Source organism: Gallus gallus, chromosome 1, assembly GCF_016699485.2.
Source record: "Gallus gallus isolate bGalGal1 chromosome 1, bGalGal1.mat.broiler.GRCg7b, whole genome shotgun sequence".
Classification (NCBI taxonomy): Eukaryota; Metazoa; Chordata; class Aves; order Galliformes; family Phasianidae; genus Gallus; species Gallus gallus.
Genome location: NC_052532.1, coordinates 109,224,974 through 109,250,959, shown reverse-complemented (window position 1 = coordinate 109,250,959; position 25,986 = coordinate 109,224,974). Strand labels below are relative to the sequence as shown.

Here is a 25,986-nt window from a genome sequence, read left to right as displayed (position 1 = left end):
AAGTGTTTTACCAAAGCACTGAAAATTAGAACTGCTTGAAATCATAAGTTCATAACCACGCTATTCTTAAAGAATGAGAAAGTGTTCAAACAACTGTGAACAAATACATTTGAAAAAATTAACCTACTTAAGAGACAACTTAAACCTCACCTAACTCTAACTCACTAATTCCTTGTCTACATTTAATTAAAATCAAGAAAAATCTAATTTACAGGGAATTAAGTCATCAATGTCAATAATGTCAAGTCAGTGAGACTCAAACATGACACAGGTTTGGATATTAGGAACAATTTCTTCTCAGGAGGAGTGGTGAGGCACTCCCTGGATGTGTTCAAGAGCAGTAGAGATGTGGCACTGAGGGACATGGTTAGTGGGCACAGTGGTAGTGAAGTGATGCTTGGACTAGGTGATCTTAGAGGTCTTTTCCAACCTTAATGATTCCATGATTCTGTGACTCTATGACTCTACGAACTACAGTCCGATTGAGTCTTATGTCCCTTGAAACCACGAAACCCTTAAGAACTATCTTCAAGATTTTCTCAAAATCACGTAGTCACAGAAGGGCTTAGATTGGAAGAGACCTTAATCATTAGGTAGCTTCAAGTAAATATCTACTTAAGGACTATAGAAACTAGCTGCTCTCTGGTACCATTATACCAGCAGGCTCTATTTTAATAACTACACTTTCACTAGGTATCGGCAAACAAAAAGCATTGATAACAACTCCACATTAAAACATATTTACACGGGTGTGCATGTCACACAGACCCTGAACCACGCAGTTCTTCAGCAGGGTAAACGTGGAGTGGATGTTCTCCATCTGTGACACAGGCTTTTCTGATGAGGGGGGTGAGAAAATAATTACGCAAGGCTGGTTTGTTTCTGCTTGGCGGAGAAATAACTGCAGACATCTGAAAATTATTAGCAAGGCCTTGCTGGATGGATGAGCTCAGGTTGGTTTCACAAGCACTTCTCTGGCAGTGCTGGCAGTGTCAGCGCATCCTGCTTCTACAGGCAGCTTAATAAGTTTGCACCACCACCAAAAAGAGCTCACACTGGCAAAAATTGTATCTCGAAAGGGAAGCGTCAGGCTGGAACTGTTGAGGTACACTGACATTTTTCGTAATGAGGTTTTCTCTCATAGGCTTTAGCCCATTTGTGTTGAATCCTTCGGGGAAACAAAAAGTGTCAACGCAGCACTAAATGCATTGTAGAGATTCTAGTAGCTATTTCAGAGTATTTGTGTGGAATATTTAAAAGCAACCAGCGTGTGGATTAGATGTTAATCTCCAGAAACTGAGCTGTCTTTAATGAAGAGATAATGGGCCAGATTAGCTTTAAAAAAAAAAAAAAAAAAAAAAAAAAAGGAGAGAGAGAGAGAGAGAGGAGTCTGGTAATTTTAGATTTTATTTAAGAGGAAACACTTGAGAATTTAGCGCTTGTATTTTTACACGCAAACCCTTCTACAAGTAGGTAATTCACAGCGGGCAATCCCAACGAGACGCCGCTTCACGCAGCCCCTCAAGGCTTTCGGAAGTCCCTCAGCACGGCTGCACAGAGCCCGACCCCAGGGCCCTTCCCTGCCTCTCGGCAAAAAGAGCACTACAAGCCAAGCGCGTTTGCGTTCGCGTGTGGGGGAGAGCAGCGCTGCACCCCCACGCACCGCCCCACAGCCTCTGCCTCAGTTTCCCTCGCGCGCGCGGACGGCCGTTAAGCAGCCGTTGGGAGGGAGGGGGCTCGCGCCACCGCGGGCTTTGCCGCCGCCGCAGCACGACAGCCGCGGCGGAGAGCGGCGCCCGCCCGCGGATCGAGCGGCTGAAGAGAGGGGAGGGGCGGCGGGTGGGGGATCCCCCGTCGCCGTCCCCAGCCGCTGCCCTCCCCGCCGCGCCGGCGCCTCGCCCCCCGCTCTGCCGGCGGCCAATCGGAGCGCTGCGCACGTGACGAGCGTTCCCTTCGATGACCTCATCCCTGGTGTGGGATGACGTCAAATTCAAGATGGATGGAATCACGGCGGTGGCAGCAGCGCGCGCGGGCGAACCGTGAACGGCGGCGCCGAGGGGGGCCGGCAGGGGGGGGGCGCGGCCGGCGGCGGAGCGGGTGAGTAACGGCCGCGTCTCGCGCCCGTTTCGGGGGCCGCCCGCGCCGCTTGGGTCTCCCCGTGTACAAAGGCGTCTTTTCCTGACGTAACTCTGAGGTGGTTTTTTTTTTCCCCCACCGAACGGGGCTGCGGTCCCCGAGCGGGGCACTGCGCCTGCGCCGGTTACGAAACTCCTCTCCTTCTGCCTCGCGCACGCGCCCTGCGCCGCGAGGAGGCGGCGGGCGCCCGTTGCGCCGGCACGCACCCGCCACATAGACTCGCCGCGGCGCCTTCTGCGCACGCGCGGCGCCCCTGCTCCGCCTCAACCCTGCCCCCCCCCGACAGAACCGCGCCTGCGCTGAGGCTGTGGACTGCGCGGGGGGGAAGGGGGGTGGTGCCTGTGTGAGGGCGCATGCGCGGCGCGGGCGAGCGGGAGCGGCCGTGCGTGGGGAGCGGTGCGGGGCGCGGGGCGCTGGCAGCGCGGGAGGCGCGCGCCTGGCGGCGGGAAGGGGCGCGCGGCTCCCGGTGGTCCTCAGGGGCCGGTTGGCGGCCTGAGGTGCCGCCTGTGTTGTGGGGAGCACGGAGACGTACGCTGCTGCTGCAGCTGAAACGGGGATTCCCTCTAAGCTGCGAATTTCAGGGTGGGAAGGAGTTGGTGGGGCCAGCCTTAATGCATGTCCGAACTTGCTTTTAGCGTAACTCTCACTGTTTGTCCAGACTGGATGTGGCTCAGGTGAAATATCAAAGCTCCGAAACACTTCCACCTGCGTGACTTATTTTTGTGAGGAAGGGCGTGCTGTGGAACTTCAACAAGCAGTGAACAAGCACTTCTTAATAACTGAATGGCACTCTTCTGAAAGCTGTCCTGTTCCTGGGGAAGTGCAGTGGGAGAGGTTGGCTGTAGATACGTAGATATGATACTGTTCAGTTTTCATCCTTAAAACAGTATTACTGTGGAAATACAGGTTGTGGGGGTTTTTTAATACATTTTTATATGACAATGCTTTCGATATGACATCAGGAGTAGTAAGTCTGTATCGCAGATAAAAGAGAGCGCTGTGCTATATATCTGTTTTGCCTAAAGGCTGCTAGTTGCTGCCTTCTGTTCTGACTTTGCTCAAACTGACAAACTGACTGCTTTGACTAAAATTTTCCACCAGCCTTATGATGTTCTTGGGGGGGGGAACTTCTGAGCAAACCTTAGCAACTGTTTTTATAAACCTTGTTTGCAAAACACAAATGATGTGGCTATCTCTGTCTCCCTAATAGGATCTAGCATACTTCTCTCTTCGAATCTGTTATTACACTCATGACAGAGTGTTGTCCTCTCAGAAGAACATGTGGTGTTTTCTTCCCATAGAAAGTCCACCCAGGATGGCTAGATGTGAGCATTTAAAGAATTTACGTGTCCCTCAGTGAGGTCTTGCAGGGAAATATCACAAGCTTTGGAGACTTCAGCTATGGGGATGTGTGCCAGAAGAGGGTTTATCAGGCGTATCTCCAGCTGTGGGCTTCCCAGAGCCTGCTGGATCCAAGGTTACCCCTGTGGATGAAAACTGAAGGGGTGACTGTCTATCTTTTTTTTTTCCTAGTGTGTTTTTGCTCTTCCACTAATTTCAACGTTGCCTTTGATCCAAATTCAGAATCAAGTCATTCTGAGTTAGGTGCTTTATTTAAACACCATAACTTATCCTTTAGTACATCCAGAGAAGCTGTGGTGCCCCATCCCTGGAGGTGCTCAAGGCTAGGTTGGATGAGGCCCTGAGCAGCCTGAGCTGGTGATGGGCAGCCCTGACCATGGCAGGGGTCGGGGTGGGTTGGCTTTGAGGTCCCTTCCAATGCAAGCCATTCTGTGATATTAGCAATTTAGCTTAATGCAAAAAAGGGGCAGGTGTTGGTAAGAACCTCCAGAAGTCATTTGTGCTATACATTTAATTGTACACAAAGATAATAAATTAGACCATTTGTCTGCCTTCTTCTGTGTGGATCACCAGAAGCTTGATATTGCTAAGACATGGTGTTTTCTGGGTTTATCTTCTATGTGTATGCAATGCTGGAGAATATTGATAGAGAAGCAGCTGGTGCTCTGATCATTTTCTCAGCAGTGTCTGGCTCTGCTTTCCTTACGGTTAGTTGCCGTCAAGCAGAGGCATGCCAACCTCTGGGTTTAAATGGACAACTTTACAGAAAGCCATTGTGCTTCATTGAAGTTGTTTGTTTTCACTGTGAAGCGGTTACCATTGAAAAACGTCAGCTAATTTCCATTTCTAGTTTTCCAGGTTTCGAAAGCTGTTCTGTGTGCAAAGTAATGATAATCCTGGTCTGTTAATGAGTGTGGTCTTACAGGGGGGTAGGGAGGAGGAGCTGGGAAGAGGAAGTGGGGCTGTAACCACCACAGAGTTCGTGCTGCACTGGGAGGTGCAGAGCTGTGAGTCATAGGCCATAGTTGCAGCTGTTTTCAGCTCTCTGTTAAAATTAATTGTCAACTTCAGAGCAAGTGAAGTGCTTCCTAATGAATGCTGCTACACTGAATGGTCAGAGAACCTTGGGAAAATTGGCTTCTTCGTATCTTATCCAGCATTAACAGTGGCTGAAAGGGGTATTCTTTGCGTCACTTCAGTGTGTGAAAGATATCTGCACTCTATGAATCTTGAAAATGACCAAGCTGTTCACTTGGCAATTTTCTAGTTTCAATGCACAATTCAGCATGCTTTGGATTAAGTGCATAACTTCTTACTCCTATATTTTTATTCTTGCACAAACATTAGTGTAAAAAATTACGTTTATAAGAAATAATCTTACATGGGTTCCCATCCAAAATATACTATGCCAGTAAAAAGCACCTTTATATTAAAAGAAATATTTCTGTGATTACGGTTTGTCGTTTTCACTATGCCAGCAGATTTGAAAGCAATATGTAAATAGAATTTTATTGTGAATTACACCAATTCAACAAAGAGCAGCTCATACAGCAAAGCAGGTGACCAAATATTATTCAACTGGCTAAGTATATCTCAGCATTACCGATAAAGTAATACATTCAACTTGTAGGAAGAGTGCAGCCATACAGATTTGGTGTCTTCAAATTCTTGATTTCATGCATCTTTTATTAAGAAAAAAAAAAAGATGAAATATTGCTGGGGATGAGCTTTTTGTTCAGTGATTATAGTGTACATTCTGCCATCAAGTCTTGGGGCTTTTCCCATGAGATTTTGATGGCAGTGTTACGAAACTTGGAAGAATGAAAACCGAAGACCTCCTTAGGAAAAGGGTTTTTAAAACACTTTGATTTTTATTTGCAGCAGTCTGGATGATGAGTCGCATACCTTGCAGTTGAGGTACTAAGGCCAGGACAAATGTTGTATCAAACTATGGCTAATAGTCATTAACTCTTCCAAGAAGAATGAGAAGAGCTCCCAGCCAGCACGCAGTCCTGCCCTCTCCCTTATGTTCTGTGGTTGTGCAATCTCCTGGTGAGCTGGATCAGCTTGCCGAGCTGACAGTGAACTTGTCCCTCCTTAGAGGGGGAGGAGGTGTGGACTGATCCCTTCAGTCCTGGATTGGATTGGACTGAGACTAAGGTGAAATCACACCCTTAAGTGCTGCTCGTTTGTAAACAAGAATGTGAAGGGCATTGTGGTGGTACTCAGAGACTTTGTAGTTTGGAGCTGTTTTGAGTGTCAGTTGGAGAAGTGGTGGGTCTGATCTGAATGTGAAAAACAGTTTCTGATTCCTGAACATCTAATCTGTGTTAGGATAATTGCTAGTCTGTCTGTAGTGGAGGGCAAAATAAAGAGACTGCAATAGTACAGAATTTCTTCTTTTCCTGTCCTTAAATTTCTGCTTCTGTTGTTGCGTGTGTGTCAAGTAGCTTGAAATTAATATATCAGTTTCACACATAAATATATTTCTCTTCTGATTTTATGCTTGTCTTCTTAAATCTCCTGGCTGCTGACCTACTGGAAAGGAAAAGATCTGTCTTCATGGAGTTTTCAATGATGATCGCAGTGGAAACCACAGCAATAGCAGTTGAAATCACATCTTTCAAAATCCAGAAAGACAAAATCCCCGAACTTGCAGCAAGAGATCACTCAAATATTTACTTAGAAAAAAAAGTTACAGAGGTGCAGACAATCTTATTCTGTAGGCTAAAAGCTTTTACTCCAAGTTTTAGTTATGTGTCTGTGAAACAGCATTTGACAAGCTGTAGTCAAGCTCAAATAATAAAATCCTGTACAGGATACTCAAGTAAAAGTTTAAGTGATGTAGTTTTCTTTTGCATCTGGTCTCTTGATTGATAATGAGGCTTCTATCCACTTTGGGTCTGAAGTGGTACATGAACAACCAGAGCCATCAAAGCCTCTGCAGAGCACTCACAGCCAGGCTCAACTTGCCTTTGCTTACCTGGTGCCACCACAGGAAGCCTCTTGTGTTCCTAGGCTGGGCCTCGCCATTTATATCTCTCTGTGTTTTAGTAGGTTTCCCCCCAACGCAATTATACATGTATTTCCCTGTTAGAACCACTGTTAAGTCTCTTTCATTGTCTGTCTCCTCTGTGTGCATTTCTTCTTTCCCTGCGTTTTCTTGTTCTAAGTTCAGTTTCTGTCAGCCCTGGCACATTCTTGCTGCAGCACTGTGCCCTCAGGTGTTTCAGACCACTCTTTCCTACCTCCACCCCTAGAATGCTATTGACATGGCTTTAGCTGACGGCTACATGGTTATAATGGAAGTCAGCGGGCAATGGCAATGTCTTATTTCAGTTGCTTATGTATTTACAAGTATTAGTTGTTGTATGAAAAAGTTCATCACATCTGCCTGATTCTATTTGTAAAATTTCAAACTGAGTGACTTCATTGCTTCTGAAAGTGAAGTTTCAGATAGCAAAGCTGATTGACTTGCTGACAAAGAACAGGCAGTTTCACTGCTTCTCCTACAACAGCTCTGATGTATCTGACCTCTGCCTGAGCTGATTAAGTTTCTCACCTCTAAATTAGCAAATATATAAAAAGTTGGGTTGATTATCTTTTTTCCTGCCTCATTTTAGGGAGCTGAATCAACTTAGTGGGTCACATGAGCAACTGAGCCGGTAAAAAGTAGAGAACCCCAGGGCTGGGAGCAGGAGGCATGAGAGTAAGGGACGGAAGACAGAAGGGGATCTCACACTGTGATGGCAGGGAGCTGGTGAGAATCAATGAACTGCTGAGGCAAAGAGAAAGATTCTTTACCCTTCACTTGTGAAGAGCTTTTGTGAGTAGAGACTTCCTTTTTTTGCAGTCATTTGAAATAGCGGAGGTATCTTTTTCTGTCCTTGTTCAAAATAATAACCTTGCTCTTATTATTATAATCTTGTGTCAAATGTGGTACTTCAGCCTCTGAAGGCTGATATCAGTAGAGGACTGTTGAAGGTTTGACAATAAAATCTCTTCCTCATCTCCCAAAAGTGCTCCTGCTGCACCTCCCTCTCCTGGATCTGGAGCTTTGCTGTCATTGTTCCTCCTGAGGACCAATGCGCATAACACCAGAGCACAGACAGTGAGACATCTGGTATGCTCTGTCTCCTTGACATCACCCAGGCATCAGGGAACAGAGTAGGAAATAACTTTGTTTCTAGCCGGTACTGAAGACAGTTGGAAAAATCGGTTGGGGGGGGGGGGGGGGGGGAAAAAGCAGATTATCAGGAAAGGGCTCAGGCAATTAATGGCAAAATAATCTTCAGCTGAGGAAGTATGATTCCTCAAACACCTGGAATCAAATCTGTTGATTCACACGGTTAGGCATGCCATTTATAAAGGGGTACAGTGCTGTCAGCCTTACATCAGCTTTAGTGGCAAACTACTGTAAGAATCTCTTGTCTTCCCAGAGCTGCTCCACTCCCACAGCTTGCCTTCTCTTCACTTATGCCAATGCAATTGTTCCTGGGATTGAGCTTTACTATGAGAAATGACCAGCATTTGAAAAGAAATATTTGTTCTCTGTGTATTGTCTGACCTGTTCTGTAATGCAGACCTGCAAATATTTGTTCTAGCACAGCTGCAGGAGTTGTGACCAGCAGCATGCAGATAGGATGAACCAAAGGGAGCAGGAAGCTCTCTGATTAACTCTGTTACCAAGAACTGTTCATGCAGTGAAATTTTAGTATGCTATACGTTTACATTAGTAATCTTGTGGGTTTTTTGTTTTATTTTTTACATCTGTTAAAAGGTTTTCTGATAGTCTGTGTAAAAGTGTTAAAATGGTTCTGCGTGGCCAGTTCTGGATTTGTTTTTTAACATACCATAACTTGTTTTATTTCTGACCGTTGTGTTTAAAGGCTATGGAGCTGAAAGTCAAGCACTAGAAGTAGGAAAGACCAGGATTAAAACTGCCTTTGCAGGATTAATTTGGTCCCCTGCCAGTTGTGTACGTTGCAGTCTTGGTTACTGTTAAAGTGCCAGTTGCACCAAAGAGGTCTGCCTCCTCCAAGTGCGCAGAAGAAGCTGTGCTCTGCGAATGAAATGGAGGATTGTACTAGGATGCTTATCTCTGTCTTGTGTAATGTAACACATTCAAGGTGTGCTATGAATAAGAAGGAGTATATAGGAAGAAAAATGGGAGGGTGTTGGATTCTGTTTTAGACGTGTGGATTTTATACCAGTCTGTAGAAATAGCATTACTGTGTTATGATGAATAAAGGAACACATAGTAACTGCATGGTGTTTATTCTTCAGGTGTCTTACAGAACACTCAAGGCCTGGGTAAAGCAGATTAAAATGAAAGGTTTGAAAATACTTCAGAACATTTGACCGTCTTCTACCCAGCGTGTCCTTGAGGTATGGGTTCAGCTGCAATTTTTAGTATGTGTTTCTACCACTATATTTTAGTTCAAGTTTCCTTCAGAAATACATTGTTATTTTGTTATTTCTGTAAACTTTTTAATTTGCAACACAGATGAATCATTTCAGTGTGTAAACTCTGTTTAAGATGAAACTAAAGGGAAAAATGCATTCCTGGAGCACTTGCTAATAACATTTCAAGTGTTAGTGGGTGCACAGACCTCCAGGCTAGACTAGGGCCATTCGGACATCACCACTTTACATTGCAGAAGTGTCCAAAAAATAGCTCACACCCCAGATGGTACTTTTAAGTCAAACATAAGAAGCAGAACAGAACAGATGGATTTCTCACAGTCATAGAAGCATAACTGTTCTACCTTTTTAGAGAAAGGAGTGGAGGCATTATGCATTATAACTATATTTGAGGTGAATTAAGGATAAATTAGCATTAATGAAATAATGCTCTAAGGTGCTGGCACACTCAGTTAAGAGACAGATCTGAAGAGGAAACAGAATTTTGCTACTGGCCTGATACTGTGAACTCATATGGTAGTTTCAGATGTAAAAGTGGTAGCTCAGACCTGTGATATGGCCAGTGTCCTGAGACACTGTATTCAGCATACTTTAAGTCATCTTCTCAGTATTACCAATTTAGACTTCAGTCACTTCCTATGATCAAAGCCCATTGGTTGCAAGATTTCTCATTCAATAATTACAGGATTGTAGCTTCTTAATTTTTTATTTTGATAAAATTTCTGCTTTGATTGAGAATCAATGAATAGTGAAACCTTTTTGTTACGGTAGCATATATCATATGCAGATATTTTAAATCTCTTAAATCAGCTGCAATAAGAATTGCTTTTAACAGGCACATCATTTACTTGTTTTTCATCACCAGAGAGGAAGGTAGTTAAAAAATTTGCACTGCAGGTTCTCTTAAACAGAATTCTAGGAGTGTCCATGGCAACAAAATAAAATTGGATATTGCTGATTTGTGTGTGTGTGTACATGGTGCACCAATATATAAAATTCAATCCATATGACAGAAGTTGTTTGCTCAGACTAGTTTAAAACCTGTTTGTCTTCTCTTGTTAAAACCTAGTCAGGAGAAGCCTGTTGAGTTATGGAGACATTCTACAGCACAGAGTGGGCTGTGTTTTGAAGCAGCGTGGGGGTTTCTGTACTGCAGTTTAATTTGTGTTTATTGTACTCTTGGATGTGTCTGGGGGTAAATGTAGGTTATAGACGTAAAGTCCACATATAAGCTAATGAATAAGATGGAGAATTTAGTTAACTGATTATTTTCTAGCAGGAGCAAAGTGCTGCTGGGGTAGTTCAATTAAAATTATGAAATTTCCAAGAAACCAAATCCTGTTAGTGCAGGTATAAGAATTAATGCATATTTCATAGCTAGAAGTGTATGCATGTTAGCACTCATTAAATATAAGCAGACATAATGAATTAGTTTAGATTATAAGCAATAATTCTGCCAGTATTAATGCCCTTTTTATCACCCTATAAAAAATAATAGTGAAAACCTTTTAATTTGTTTAGTTAGCAGGAGACTGTTAGGATTGCTTAACCTTAAGAAGTGACTTAGTATAACTAACTTCAGGTGTGTGTCCTTACTTTGGCTGGGATAGAGTTAATTTTCTTCATGGTGGCTGGTGTTGTGCTGTGTTTGGATTTAGGATGAGAATAATGTTGATAGCACACTGTTGTTGTAGTTGTTGCTGAGCAGTGCCTACACAGAGCCAAGGACGTTTCAGCTCCTCACGCTGCCCGGCCAGCAAGGAGCTGAGGGTGCACAGGGAGCTGGGAGGGGACAGAACCAGGACAGCTGACTCTGGCCCACGTGGATGTCCCGTAACACGTGGAATCATGCTGAACAACAGAACTGGGGGAGCTGGCTAGGGGGACGGCTGCTTCTCGGGGACTGGCTGGGCGTCAGTCAGCTGGTGGTGAGCAATTGCATTGTACATCACTTGCTGTCGTCTTTTTCTTTTTTTTTTTTCTCCCTTTCACCCCCTTCTGTCCTTATCTGTCTTTATCTTAACCAAGGAGCTCTCTCATTTTTACCTTTTTCAGTTCTCCCTCATCCCACACCAGGGGAGTAAGCAAGTGTCTATGTGGTAGTTAGCTGCCTGGTGGGCTAAACCACAACAGTATCTGATTTAAAAGTTTATTGAAGTAATTGCTAAGATAGATCTTCTTAAAGCTAAACTTGAGGAAAAGATGATCAACTGAAGTCATTAAATGAAATTCCTTCATGTGGACAGCTATACTGAAGATAGAAAACACAATACCACTCCCATCCCCCAATTAAATGTGATATTTTTAGTGTAAGATGAACTGAAAGTATTTGAAAGTGTTCTTTAGCATGAGCTGCTTCTAATGCCTGTACATCTGTTGAAGGAAAACAATATTATGTTAAATCCCATACCTTTCATCCAAACAAGCTGTTTTCTTCAGCAACATTGATGGTCGTTTAGCTTGTTTATGAAGTACAGAGAGATTAGATTCATTTATGTTATCTCTAACAACTGTCTACATAAAACAACATGTTTTTTTTCTTACTGTTCTTTTTCAGGAACATCAGAATCATGGAGGGGCTCTTGCATTACATAAATCCAGCACATGCCATTTCACTTCTAAGCGCACTGAATGAGGAGCGTCTAAAGGGACAGCTATGTGATGTTGTTCTTATAGTAGGAGATCAGAAATTTCGAGCTCATAAAAACGTTCTAGCTGCCAGCAGCGAATACTTCCAGACTCTGTTCACAAATAAGGAGAATGAGTCTCAGTCAGTATTTCAACTCGACTTTTGTGAACCAGATGCTTTTGATAATGTGTTAAACTACATTTATTCTTCATCCTTGTTTATTGAGAAAGGCAGTCTTGCAGCTGTGCAAGAACTGGGCTACAGCCTTGGAATATCCTTTCTTACAAACATTATTTCTAAGAGCCCTCAAGCTCCTTTTCCATCTTGCCCCATTAAGAAGATACTGTATCAAGATGAAGATGAAAGTAGTTCTCAGAAGAGGAGTGTCATTGTCTGTCAGAACAGAAGCGAAGCACAAGGAAAGAGTGTAAATCAAACACAGCATGATTTAAGCCATACTTCTAAGCCTTTACCCTCTGCAGCTATCAAAGCTAGCATTAGACCACAAGTAGCAAAGCCAATTGAGACCCTTCACAATTTATCACTGACTGAAAGGAGATGGCTGAAAGAAAACCCTGTGAGCTATACCAAGTTTCATGAAACTTCTGGAACTGCAGAGGATCAAAGCAGAGGTGGTTTAGTGAAAAGGAACACAGTGTTGCCTCAAAAACCTTTAGGAGAGAAAGAAATTGCAAGTGATGAACCAGGAAGCAGTGGTCAGCTTTTAAGAGGAAAGGCTGCAGAGTTATCATTAAAAAGACCACGTCCGCCAGTCTTATCTCTGCGTGGCTCATCAGAATCTATGTTTTTGTTGCGAGAGGCAGGAAAAGGAAATGGTCAAGGTGAAGATAGGAATTTGCTATACTACTCAAAGTTAGGACTAGTAATCCCATCTAGTGGATCTGGTCCTGAAAACCAAAGCATTGACAGAAGCGGTCCACTTGTAAAAAGTCTCCTTCGAAGGTCACTGTCTATGGACAGCCAGGTTCCTATTTATTCACCTTCTGTTGACCTGAAACCTTCACAGGTATCATCTTCCTCCTCATCAGGAACTACTGATTCCCAGAAGATATTTAATGTTGCATCTCAAAAGTCATGCTTGAAAGAGTCATCGGAGAAGTTAGTCTTAGATGAAAAGCCACAGGTAATGCACCCACATCGCCTTAGGTCTTTCAGTGCCTCTCAGACAACTGATAGGGAAGTTTCTTCCCCTCTCACAGAGGTGCGAATAAAAACCGAACCTAGCAGTCCACTTTCAGATCCATCTGAAATAATAAGAGTTACAGTGGGCGACGCATCAGTATCTACAAATAAAGACTTTCCTTTTAAAACTGAGGATGATCATAAGGAATCAAGTAGACTTCCAGCAAAAAGGAGATTTCAAGCCGATAGAAGGCTACCATTCAAGAAACTTAAAGTGAATGAAGAGGGATCTCCTGAATCAGAAGAAAACTTTGAGGAAGGCTCAAGCCCTACACACCTTGATGCTGATTTTGCCGATTCTGATGTCAGTAAAGATGAATACAGTGAAATGGAAGAAGCAAGACCAAATAAGAAATTTAAATGCAAACACTGCCTTAAAATTTTCAGGTCGACAGCAGGTCTTCATCGTCACGTTAACATGTATCATAATCCAGAAAAGCCCTACGCTTGTGACATATGCCACAAGAGATTTCACACAAATTTCAAAGTGTGGACACACTGCCAGACACAACATGGAATTGTGAAGAATCCCTCACCAGCTTCCAGTTCACATGCTGTTTTGGATGAAAAATTCCAAAGAAAACTGATTGATATAGTGAGAGAGAGAGAAATTAAAAAAGCTCTGATAGTTAAACTAAGACGTGGCAAGCAAGGTTTTCAAGGACAATCTACTTCACAAGCACAACAAGTCATCAAAAGGAATTTAAGATCAAGAACCAAAGGAGCCTATATTTGTGTCTACTGTGGAAAAGCTTATCGTTTCCTCTCACAGTTCAAGCAACATATAAAAATGCACCCAGGGGAAAAACCAATTGGAGGAAATAAGGTTCCTAAGCAGAAAGACCATATTCATATCGAAAGTCCTGTAGAAAACAAGGAAGTTTATCAGTGTCGTCTCTGCAATGCTAAGCTCTCTTCACTTATTGAACAGGGAAATCATGAGCGACTCTGTAGAAATGCTACTGTCTGTCCTTACTGCAGCCTTAGATTTTCATCCCCAGAGCTGAAGCATGAGCATGAAAGCAAGTGTGAATACAAGAAGCTTACTTGTCTTGAGTGTATGCGCACCTTCAAATCATCCTTTAGTATTTGGCGTCATCAAGTTGAAGTTCACAATCAGAACACGATGGCTCCATCAGAGAACTTTTCTTTACCTATCCTGGATCACAATGGAGACATAACTAGTTCGTCAAGATTGCCTCCTCAATCAGAATCCAACAAAATAAACAATTTTGCTGTGAAGGAAGATGGAGTGTTCAGTGACTCGTCAGAACAGATTAATTTTGATTCCGAAGATTCCTCTTGCCTGCCTGAAGACTTAAGTGTTTCCAAGCAGTTTAAAATTCAAATCAAGGAAGAGCCTGCAGACGACGTAGAGGATGAGGTCACTGAGGCAAGCAGAGAACCAAAGGAAGTAGTTTCCAACAAAGATGCTGGTTTGTGGCCCTGTGAGAAGTGTGGGAAGATTTTCACTGTACGCAAACAACTGGAGCGTCACCAAGAGCTCTTATGCTCTGTGAAGCCGTTTATTTGTCATGTGTGCAACAAGGCCTTCCGAACCAATTTCCGGCTATGGAGTCACTTCCAGTCCCACATGTCGCAGGCTGCAGAGGAGTCCGCAAATAAGGAGCCTGAGGTATGTCCACCAGCTAATTCCCCATCACCACCACCTTTACCTCCGCCCCCGCCACTACCCAAAATCCAGCCTTTGGAGCCTGATAGTCCAACGGGCTTGTCTGAAAGCTCCACTACTACTGAAAAATTATTTGTACCGCAGGAGTCAGATACGCTCTTCTATCATGCTCCACCACTCTCAGCAATCACGTTCAAAAGACAGTACATGTGCAAACTCTGTCACAGGACTTTCAAGACAGCTTTTAGTCTTTGGAGCCATGAGCAGACACACAATTAGCTTTCAGAGATACCTTAAAAAGCTGATTTGATGGAGGCTGTTTTCAGGATCTTGGATGTATGCCATGTAAACTTGAAATTTAAGAGGATCAAAACAACAGTGATGACAGAAGATTCTGAATTTGTGATGCTGCTTGGATTTGGAGATTAAGGTAAACTAACGTTGTTAGTAGGTAGAAAGCTGGGTAATTAAAGATAATATAGACTGGGATCTAATAGTAACAGAATAATTTTGATTTCATTTAACACTGAAATGCGATCGCATCTGGATTGTATGCATGGATCTTCATCCTGTGATGTTGGTGTGTGCGTGTGTATTATATATAGAGTTATATATTAAATGGAAGAGCAACAACAATTTGGATTCTAACTGTGAGTTTATAGTGGTGAAATACTGTAACCAACTTCATTGTTTGTTGTTTTTTTTCCTTAAAGAAACCGACACAGAAGCTCCATATAAATAGCTGCCATGCACTTGCAGTTAGAGAGGAAGTGGATGGAGTGTCTTAATGTATTGACTTAGGTCTTAGAGATCTTTAGCAATAACGAATAAACCTCATGTTTCAGTAATCCCGATATTATTGGATACGAATGTTTGATATTTTAAGGGAACATAAAACTGTTTTGTTGTTATATGGAACTTGTGCAAATTAAAGTAGAATTTAAAATCAGCAATATTATTAATAAGATTTTATATTAAAAAAAAAATAGCAGCAAGTCTGCTTTCAGCCATTTAATTATAAGTTTCTAAGGAGAAGTGGGGTGGGGGGGGGTACATCGCTTTATATATCGTCCCAAAGACTAATTTACTATGGATATTTCAGTAGCTAAAGTCATTGTATTAACAGCCATCATAATGCAAATGTTACTGTTTGTAATATGAACTAAGATTGAATGGATGTCAGATAAGTTTCATAATTTTGTTTCCGCTATTTGTACAACTGTTTGCAATTCTAACTGCAAAGGAATGTATAACTATTAAAAAAAAAAGAGCTCGTTAAGGGATAGAAGATGACTTGTGTTCCTACACTCGGTGAAAAGCGTGGCCATGAGTACAAAGATAAGTTTTAACATAAAGTAAAAATGTAAATATTTATATAGACATCTGTATAAATGAAGAAGTATGTATTTGAAATCTGTATTAAGCGTGCATATCCAGCTCAAAGCAGAGGAAAAAACCATCACATTACTATCACTGTATTTTATGAATACGATGCTTAGAATATTTCTTTCTGCCGCTTCCTATCCTTTGTGGTACTGTGTTGCAGTTTTCTTATCTGTTGAAAATCATGAGAATAATGTGCTGCAGACACTTTGTGCAGTTCCATTATTTTACCACAAGTCACAACTGGAGCATATAGTAAAAGTAGAATCATAGATATTTACCAGAAACTACAGCAAGGGTCCAAAATTACTCTGTTCAAGGAAATGTTTACCCAGAAGTTGTGGTAAATTAAGTGAAAAATTGTTCTGCTGGAACTTAAACTTCATGGAGTCGTGCAATGAACAGCGAGAACATCAGTGATGCAGATGGTATTTATGATCCTGACTAACTTTACCCTGGAAGTTGAGGGACTGGCATTGCAATCCACACTATCTAGTCAGAGCCGAGTCTTTGCTCACTGAGAAGAGCAAGAGTTTGGTCACCGGTTTCAGTGGGAACAGGAGTGAGGCTTTAATTCTATTTGGCTCTAATAGTGCTTTCTTTTTTTTTTTCCAGCATCCTACACTCAAAGTTTAAAAGTATTGCTTGCTCATACCAGCATTTAGCAAAATAAAGCACCTGTGTAACTCTTCAGAATCTGAGGACAAGCACCCTCATTTAGGCACACACTGGAAAAGATTTTTCTCAATTGAAGTCCAAGTGTGCCACTGTTACTTCTCTCCTAACAGAATTTTTTAGTGTTTTTCCTTCAATTAAGTTTAAAAATATAGGCTCAGTGTGGACCACCAACTTCTTTATTTTTAGCTACCAAAAAGAAGCAGCGTTACTTACAAGCCTCTCGATTCGTTTTTTGATGAGAATATAAAATTGTTGCTAAACATTCTTTTTGTCCTCTTCCAGGCGAACTTGATCTCAGTTTGGTTATGTTGATCTGTCACTACCGGCTAAATTTTTAGGAACCCTGATAAGACTAAATTTATTTCTTCCAAGAAAAAATGTCAAATGCTTACTGCACTTAACCTGTTTTAACAAAATGAGAAAAACGTAAAGACTTGCTAAGTATGCTTTAAATGTATTTAAGAGATGTGTGCATAGAAAATAGGAAGATGTTCTTGCAAACTGATACCTAAGTTTTCACCAGTTATTCCTCTTCACAACAGCATAGTAGTTTATATCCAGCCTTTCAAAAATCAGGGTACTTTCTAAAGAAAAATGGCAACTACACAACTATGTTACAGTCATCGAACTTCCAACTGGGAATCTGATACATGATGCAAGGATTAAAAAAAAAAAAACACACTTAAAATCAAAAGCTCATACAATATCTTTGCAGAAATGTTGACCTTCTTCCTAGTACGCTATGTATTATATTTAAAAAGAAAAAAAAAGTTGGGTCTAAATAGCCTCTTTCTAAGCTTTTCTTCAGATTTTCTAAAGTTCTCTTTTTAACTTCAAGCGTGTTCTGTGTTTAGTTTTGTTTTTTTAAATTCAGTTCCTGCTTCGTAAAGAATTAAGGATATCTGAAGTTTAAATATGAGATGTTTATATAGTAGTTCTGGTTTTCTATTAGCTTTTATACAGTACCCTAAAAAACCCTTGATAGAAGTGTTTATTTTGGAGGATACGGAATAAATATGCTTCCACTTATATAACTTTAATATATGTTTAAAAAGTTAAATTATGGAAAAAAAATGTTAGTTGTTTGTTTATAAATATCTTCTGAAGAGTGTCTAGCTTGGCCACAGCCAAAATAAAAGGCAAATTTATTGATACAAAAACCTGTCCTCCTCATATTTTGTTTAATTTTGTAATTGTGTGCTGAAGCGATGCAAATATAGAGCTCTTGCTAAATACAAAAAGGTTTCTTTTCCTTTAAATTCGTGACAGGAATGTGCAGATGTTTTAATATATATAGATTAGAATTTTAACTTCTTTCCTTTTTGGTTATATTTTATAGTTTGTCAGATAAATCTCAGAGATCTATACTGCTTCAGTGGAAGTAACTTCTGTTGCATTTAAGAGAAGCAGGGTTGAGCCATGAAATGTATTTTGGTTTGGGACTTATTTTCCTTTGAGGCACTGCGTTGGCAAAGGTCTAAGCATGTGATTAAGTTCCAATGAGATCAGTCTTAACATTTTTTTTAAAAAAACGTGCTTAGGTTTTTTGATAAATTGGGACCATGGTCACCCGTTGAAAGTGAGAAATGATGTATGGGTTTATTCTTTATGTTCTACAATGAAAAGTTAAAATGAGTTTTCCTCTGCATAAAAACGGCATGTATGTACACCTAAAATGTAATTCTGCAGTCTTACAAAAGCGAAGGACACCAACCAGTAATAATCTACCTGAACTTCTGTAAGACCTTTGATATGGTCCCCCACAACATTCTTGCCACTAAAGTGAAGAGGTGTATATTTGAGGGTTGAACTGTTTGATGGGTAAAGAAATGGCTGGATGGCCATGTGCAAAGAGTTATGGTCAACAGCTCATTGTCCCAGTGTAAGCCAGTAACAAGTGGTGTCCCTTGAGGGTCCATATTGGGACCAATACTATTTAGTATCTTCATGGATAGTGGGATTTCACAGGGATACTGGGATTGAGTGCACCCTCTGCAAGTTTGTGTATTATGCAAAGCTACTCAGCTTATTTGGTTGATAATTTAAGAGGGAAGAGATGCCATCCAGGGGGTCCTTGATAGGCTTGAGGAGTAGGCTCCCTCATGAAGTTCCACAGGCCAAAGTCCTGCGTTTGAGTCAAGGCAGTTCTCAATTTCAGTATAGAGTGAGTGATGTCTATACTGGTGGAGACTGAGAGCAGCTCTGAGAAGAAGGACTTAGGGGTTCTAGTAGATGAAAAGCTTGACACAAGCCAGCAGTGGGCACTTACAGCCCAGAAGGCCAACTGCATCTTGGGCTTCATCACAAGATGGCTGACCAGCAGGGCAAAGGAGGAGATTGTCTCCCTCTACTCTGCCCTTGTGAGGTCCCACTTACTGTACTGCATTCAGCTCTGGGACCCCCAGAACAAAAAAATGCATGGAGCTGTTGGAGCAGGTCCAAGGGAGCCCACGTGGATGATTGGAGGGCTGGAGTGCCTATCCTGTGAAGACAGGCTGAAGGTGGTGGGTTGGTTCCATCTGGAGAAGAGAAGGTTCCAGGGAGACCTCGTTGCAGCCTTCCACTACTTAAAGGGGACCTACAAGAAAGCCGGAGAGGGACTGTTTATGAGGCAACATAGTGATAGGACAAGGGGAAGGAGCCTTAAACTAGAAGATGATTGATTTAGATTAGATATTAAGAAAATCTTCTTACTCAGAGGGCAGTGAGGCACTGGCACAGGCTGCCCAGAGAAGCTGTGGATGCCTCATCCCTGGCACTGTTCTGGGCCAGGTTGGATGAGGCTTTGGGCAACCTGGTCTAATGGGAAGTGTCCCTGACCACGGCAGGGGGGGGGTTGGAACCAGGTCTTCACAGTCCTTTCCAACTCAAAACGTTCTATGATACTTCTTGTATTCTATTTTATTTTGCGTAAGGAGAATAGAAACATCCGGACAGCTGAGAAGATAACCTACTGAAGCAGCAGGTGACACTAGACTTTTGCTCACGTCTTTCAGAATGGAGATGTAGCCTTATCTGTGAACCAAAACACACAGCTGTGAGATTTGTTCCTGCATTTCCTATTTAGGCAAGCATTCTGGTGACATCCAGTAGAATATGTTTTGTTTCATTTTGCTACCTTTTCCCCCCCAAATAGCATGTGCAGGTTTGGTCTGAAGTTACACGTACTCTGTTTTCTGTTCCTAACTTCAAGTGATAAAACTAGAAGTTCCACACCTGGGATAAGGACAGACTTATGGCGAACTTCTTGGCACTAACAGTGAGGGTGCAAATATCTGGCATGAGCCTGTAGTCTGGCGTGTGCCTATACTGTTCAATAAAATTGTTTACATTTTCCTACCAGGAGATTTAGATAAAAATCACAGTAAGGTTAGGATTTTTTCAATGTTGCTGTTGATTAATCAGTGTTAATTTTTTTTAATTATTTTGTTTGTTTGTTTGAACGCAGCCTGATAGTATTTTTAATGTCATTGATTCTTGTTTATTTAAAACAACTCACGAAAAACTGTACTATAACTGTTGTACATAAAGGGACACTATCAAGAGAAAGGGTGTATGCTATACTTAGCTGTATTAAAAATACTTGATATGAATAAATTCAAAGAAAAACATGAATCGACTCCTAACACTTGAGCTCGTTAGGCATGAAAATGCCTATTGAAGGCATTTTCCTAAATTGTTGCAAAGGTGCCAGAAAAATAGATCTGAATTCTGTGGGTGGAGCTCACTTTCATGTTGCTTTTTCTCTAACCCAGAATAAAGGACTTGATCTATTTTTCCTTTGTTGTTTCTTTCAGTGATACGTGGTACCTTTTCAAGACACGCGCTTCTCACTGCTGCAGCGTGTTTAATTAAAGCATGCGTGTAAAAGCAGGGGGAAAAAAATCTTTTTGCAGAATACATATAAAGTGCACAATTTAAAGCTCATTCTTGACAGTGTCCCTTTTTAAAAAAGCAGGAAAATGGAATCACTTGTAGTATTTAGGTGCGGGGAAATAGTTTGCTGCAGTTTCTAGAAATTGGAATTATCCAATATATTTGCTATGGAATTTTCCAATTTGTTACGCAAAATCACTTGTCATTTTAAAGTGTTATAGAGGTAAGGCAAAAGAAGCTGGTTTTTTTAATCCTGTATACCTTACAGTCGTTGTATATCAATTCGATACACCAGTATTGGATTGTAATTAAGAAAGGGTTTTTACTTTTTTAGGACAGAGACTTAATAGCTTAGGGTAACTTTTTCTTCAACGCAATGTAAATCCATTGCTGCTTTGTACAACTTTTTCTACTGTATGTTTTCTTTACTTAGATCTTGACTAAGAAATGTTGGCGTCCAATAAACTTACACTTTCTTTCTTTGGAATTATTGTGTTTTCTACTGGAATCTCTTGGCAAATCGTGATGTTTTTGTGCATACCATTGTGTCTGTGGGATGAGAATTTTGTTTACAAAAGAGCTGCTTTTGATCTATTTGCTGAAAGTAAATGATAGTTTTTACATTACCGAAATAATGGCTCTTTGTTTTAGTAAGTGCCCCTGCAAACATTTTACTGGAAAATACAAGGAAACCAACAGCTCTAGAAAGTCTGATAAGTGCTTGAGTGGTGCTCACGTTCTGCTTCCTCCTCAATCGATGATTCAAATAGGATTTGCGGAAGCAAGGTGACATCAACTGAATGTCTCTTTCATCTAAAATTAGTTGAAACAGAGTTCAGAGTTTGAACGTACACTGGCAGGAATATTTATGGTATTTCACAGTGCTGTCATCAAAAGCAGTTTTCCTGCATGTATTTCCTTCTCCAAAAACTTGTGGATGAGAGTGCAGTATGTGAATCCAGAAAATCATATTTTTGGGGGACAGAGTTCCTCTCTTCAAAGTAGCTGACACCTATCTTTGGAAACTCTTAGGGCTGTTTGCTGGATTTTCTCCATTCCCCATCTTCTGTCCCTTACCATTTTCCATTTATGCGCTGATGAATTTAAATCACATTTAATAAGAGCCATGGTCTCAAAAGAGTTGATCTTTAATGTGTTTCCTTTGTGGGTGGGAAGGGTGAGGCTTGCAGCAAAAGCATATGCCTAGCAGTTATCTGATATTTCCACCTGTGTATGTGGTCTTGCTGGGGGTTGGGAGGGGCAACGGGTGAGGTGGAAAGCTCTGGAAGAGCTGAAGTACGGGGTCCATCAAATACTCAAAATGAAGGGTTGAAAGGACTCTCCAGGGTCAAGAGGATTTCTGCCTTTGATAATCCCTAAATCTCTGTGAAAACAGAGGCAAAGAGCTGCTGACCTGTACCTCCACGGAGCACCATCCTGCGTGTCAGAGAGTGAGCAAGGAAACAGTAGGGAGAGCGGCTGTCTGACCCATTCAGAGAGGGTAAGTTGCTGGGTGCTTGGCTCCCTCTTCTTTCTGCCTAAGGAACTGACCTCCAGGGTGTATTAGGAACCAGTCAAGATCTACACACTGTCCCTCCTCTGTTACTTCTACAGAGTGGACTAACATCTGCTTAAATGTTTCACAGAAGATGTCTGCTCTGGAGACCATAGAACCTCTGTTTGACACGAAAGTCAAGAAGAAAGCCAAAATGATAAAAAGTTACTGATAATGTTGTGAACTTTGTGCCTGTTTTCAGGCACAACAAGATAACCTCGTGGTTATCTTCCAACGCTGTGCTTCTAAGACAACTGCTCTGCAGAACATATCCAGCAACTTTTTCTTACTCTTATTACTCATAGGATGCTTTCAGTTATCACCCTTTTCTTATTTCCAAACACTGGATACGTTTCACTGTTAGACCCACATGGATAATGTTTCTACTTCCAGTTCTGAAGTGCTCTGGCAATAGAAAATTTCAAGGTGTTGGCTGCAAGGAAGCAACACATGCAACTCTCCTCTTCTGTTTGCATGTGTTGAAGGAGTACATGGAAAGCAAAGCCAGCTTCTTTTTTTTTTTTGACATTGTCTCTGCAGTTTTAATTCAACCCTCAACAATATTTTAATGTCGTGTTATTCAGAACCTAGGGTGGATACAGCTTTTCCAGTCACGGAGCCTTGGCTGCATGCATTAGTTTAAGCTGATACTCAGGGGCACGGGCTCCTAACTAGCAACGTAAACAGTGAAGGGTGCTTGGAGCCAATGAAGTTGTTTAGTATGAAGCAGTGATGAGGCAGTGTGGCCTGGTGGTATTACTAGCGTCCAGAGATGCTTTTGCTGGAAGGAATAAACCGTGCTGAGGTTTGCAGACACCACTGGTGGGTGACTGTAGGAACAAAGGGCAGTGAGCAGGAGGAGGTGGGAGAGAAGGATGACAACAGCAGATCACAAGACGCAGAAGGGAGCACACTGTGGCCCTACTGAAAACAAGAAATTGGCCTCAGTTCTCAGGTGTCATTTGTGGTGAATGTTGCTCTTTGGCTCCTGCCTTTTCCTTATTTCCTTAATGAACAGCTAGGAGTCCCTAGGGTTTGACACCTCCTAAGCCTTTTTAGTTGATGAGAAACTGCATTCATTCCTTTAAGCTATGAAGTCTATCAAGGAGCTTATGGAAGAAAGAGTTCCCAAAATATTGTATAATAATACTTCCCCTACAATATTGCATTGGAGGAAGTCAGAATCCCTTCAGAACAAGCTTTAAAATCTGCACACCCTGAGGACATAACCAGGCATGGCAACTAAACCTGTGGAGATACATGAGCAGTTTCTCCATCTCACCACCTGTGCCTGTGGGTCCTAAAAAGATGGGGACCTAAAACCAGAGGAGGATGTACAGAGCAGTAAACACAGTTCTGCTGGCCACCATCCCCCTTTCTCCTTTCACAAGGTGGCCAGTCCTTGCCTTCAAGCACATCACTTGCTGTGTGAGGCACCCTGTGTGGAGTCCAGTTAGTGTCAGGGCAGTTTACCACTGCTCTGCTGGTAAGGAGAAAGGTAAAGCTTTCCTCTTTGCATGGCAGTCCAGGGCAGCCATAGCAAGGTAGCTGCTGTTTGCTGCTGCCTCCTCTTCACTCATCAGTCAGCTGCAGCTAAATGCCACCAGAAGGAAACTTGGCTATGTTAGCTTTCATTCACACCACTTGTTTTATCATCAGAAGAAACACAGCTGAAAAACAGCAAACTCACCATTACAATCACACCATAAATAAGTCTGGGGAATAATCACTGATAGAAATAATGACTTTTGAAATGAGATAGCTTTTTGGGAAGTATAATACAGTGCAGGAGGCTCGGGAGGAGAATTACATCAAGCCTTAGTTTTATGGAAACAATTTTATAATCGATTACATGCCTCTAACTCTGTATGGGCACTAGGAGGAGCCAGAAACTAAAGACTGCAACATCACATTCAGCACAAGAGCCCCACAAGAACAGACCAGACAGGAGAGCTCTCTCCTATGTATGTCTGCACATAAAAGTGTGACTGTGTTTAAAACTGACTCTGTTGCATGGCAATTGCTGAGTTTGGAGAAAATTCCTTGTTTGGTCAAATACATTATATTTAGACTTTCATCTAAAGGATCACCTCTTCAGTACTTTTTCCACTAACCAAAACATTTTCTGCTCAAGTGACACGTGGGAGCGGAGAGATGAGGTGCATCTCCAGACTCTTCAGTCTTTGTCCCCTGTTGGGACTGCCAAGGCAGATGCCAGTTTACCTCAGTGGTTTCTGCAGCGCAGAGAGTTGTCTGAGAAAATACAAGGGGATGAGTTATAGTTTAACACTATCCACAGCTATAGTTTAACAGTTATGATAATGTATAGTCAACACACTTTCACACAAGGTGAGCTCATGAATGAACATATATATTTATATATACTTTTTTCCCTTAGAACCATAGAATATCCTGAGGTGGAAGGGGACCCACAAGGATCAAGACCAACTCCTGGCTCCGCACCCAGCAATGCCGAAAAGCTCCCTATACTCCAGTCCCTCACCTTTGCCTATGCCATAGACATGGCATCCTCACACACAAGAGTTGTGCAGCTGAGGTCACCCACCGCCTCCTGTGAGGCAGCTCCCGGCGTTGCACGCGAGCGCAGCCATCTCCCACCCACTGAGCCGGAGCTTCCCGGCCTCCGGTACTACTGGCGCTCTCTGGTGGATAGAACGTAATTGGCTCCAGCAGACGAAAATAAAGAAGAAAATAAAAAGCTGATGGCATATTTTAGTTTCTAAAAGCTCAGGGTGCTTTCGTAGAATCATAGAATCATTAAGGTTGGAAAGACCACTGAGATCATCTCGTCTGACTTTATGGCTGCCTTGTAGTAAACATCTTTTTGAAGGGTCAACATAATAGGAAAACAATACTCTCAGAAATACCTTTCCTTCTTTTACTGAATCTCCAGGTACAAATAGTAGAAGGGATCAGCAACTTGAGGCACAATGTCTGTCATTTGCCTTTGTTCCTTTGGCAAAGTCGTGATCGCTCTGGTACAGACTATTTACCCAGATGCTGGATGATGGGAAGGTGCAACCCCACAAAGAGAATTTTATTGTAATACAATAAAATTATAAGATACTTCTACAAGTAATGGAGGAAATACTTATGCTTTGATGAATACAAGCAGGGAAGTGCCACTATTTCTATTTTTTGGTTCTTTTTTTCCACACATCTAGGCACAACCACACCTCAACCTCCACAGGTCACATAGAATTGTATGAGTTGGAAGGAACACTTAAAGGTCATCTGGTCCAACTCCCCTGTAATGAACAGCGGCACCTACAGCTACATCAGAGCCCTGCCCAGCCTCACCTTGAGTGTCTTCCGGGATGGGGCATCCACCACCTCTCTGAGCAACCTGTGCCAGCACCTCACCATCCTTACTGTAAAATACCTTTTTCCTTATATTCAACCTAAATCTTCCCTCTTTCAGTTTGAAACCATTTCCCCTTGTCCTATCACCATTCTTCGAGTGTGAATGGTTTCCAAAGAAAGAACAAATATCCAAAGTGTACAAAGTTGGTTCCATCCTTGGCTCTACAGCTTTGCTTTATATCTGAATACATACATTGAAAGGAATTATGTTTGGTCAAAATAAAACATTATGACCAATTTGTTTTGAAACTTAGCCAATTTGCTAACAGTTACATTTAATGGGACGTAGCTGTTTTTTCAAGATTTTTATTGTTGGGACTATACCTGTATACTAATAACATATGGAATAACAAATCTATAAAAGCAATTTCCTGATTAAACGAAAAACTCAGCTCCTGGCACTATGCCTTCTTAAGCACTTAGGAGATGTAGGCATTTGGGCAAAGAAGAACTAAATGACCTAAATGAAGTCTTTCTACTGAGGCCACCGTGGAAATATTACATTTCTGTCAGCAGAGATTGGTAAGCATCAATACATAATAGATAGATCGGATATCTCCTGATCTCACAAAAGAACCGAAAATAAGAATAATCAGTCAAACGGAAGTTCTAATGATGTCACCATCTCATAGCCATTCTGTATGGAGCATGGCTCTTTTATTAAGAAGAGGATGTTCTTTGCAGGTCAAGAGGTGTGAGGAGCTGTTCCCAGCAAAGAGCTAG

General features: G+C 41.8%; 2 protein-coding genes across 14 annotated transcripts in view; both read left to right on the top strand.

Annotated features, from left to right (window-relative positions):
- Positions 1–1,980: 1,980 nt before the first annotated feature.
- On the top strand, positions 1,981–25,028 carry ZBTB21 (zinc finger and BTB domain containing 21). Of its 13 annotated transcripts, XM_046905847.1 has the most exons (5): positions 2,482–7,324; positions 7,519–7,621; positions 8,785–8,886; positions 10,617–10,850; positions 11,480–20,811. In XM_046905847.1, the coding sequence occupies exon 5, from the start codon at positions 11,493–11,495 to the stop codon at positions 14,664–14,666; it is 3,174 nt and encodes a 1,057-aa protein (XP_046761803.1). In that variant the 5' UTR covers positions 2,482–7,324; positions 7,519–7,621; positions 8,785–8,886; positions 10,617–10,850; positions 11,480–11,492; the 3' UTR covers positions 14,667–20,811. The 13 variants fall into 13 exon arrangements, 12 of the variants coding, with proteins under 12 accessions (XP_015156594.1, XP_046761808.1, XP_040508347.2 ...); XR_005841797.2 differs by lacking the exons at positions 2,482–7,324; positions 7,519–7,621; positions 8,785–8,886; positions 10,617–10,850 and adding exons at positions 1,981–2,097; positions 21,721–21,825; positions 24,278–25,028 and having other exon boundaries at positions 11,480–14,817; XM_015301108.4 differs by lacking the exons at positions 2,482–7,324; positions 7,519–7,621 and adding an exon at positions 1,981–2,097.
- The window catches only part of C2CD2 (C2 calcium dependent domain containing 2), a 45,156-nt gene continuing 40,719 nt past the window's right edge, over positions 21,550–25,986 (top strand). Inside the window, exon 1 of the mRNA XM_046905857.1 lies at positions 21,550–21,825. The gene's annotated coding sequence lies outside the window, so the exon portion shown is untranslated. The remainder of the gene's footprint in view (positions 21,826–25,986) is intronic.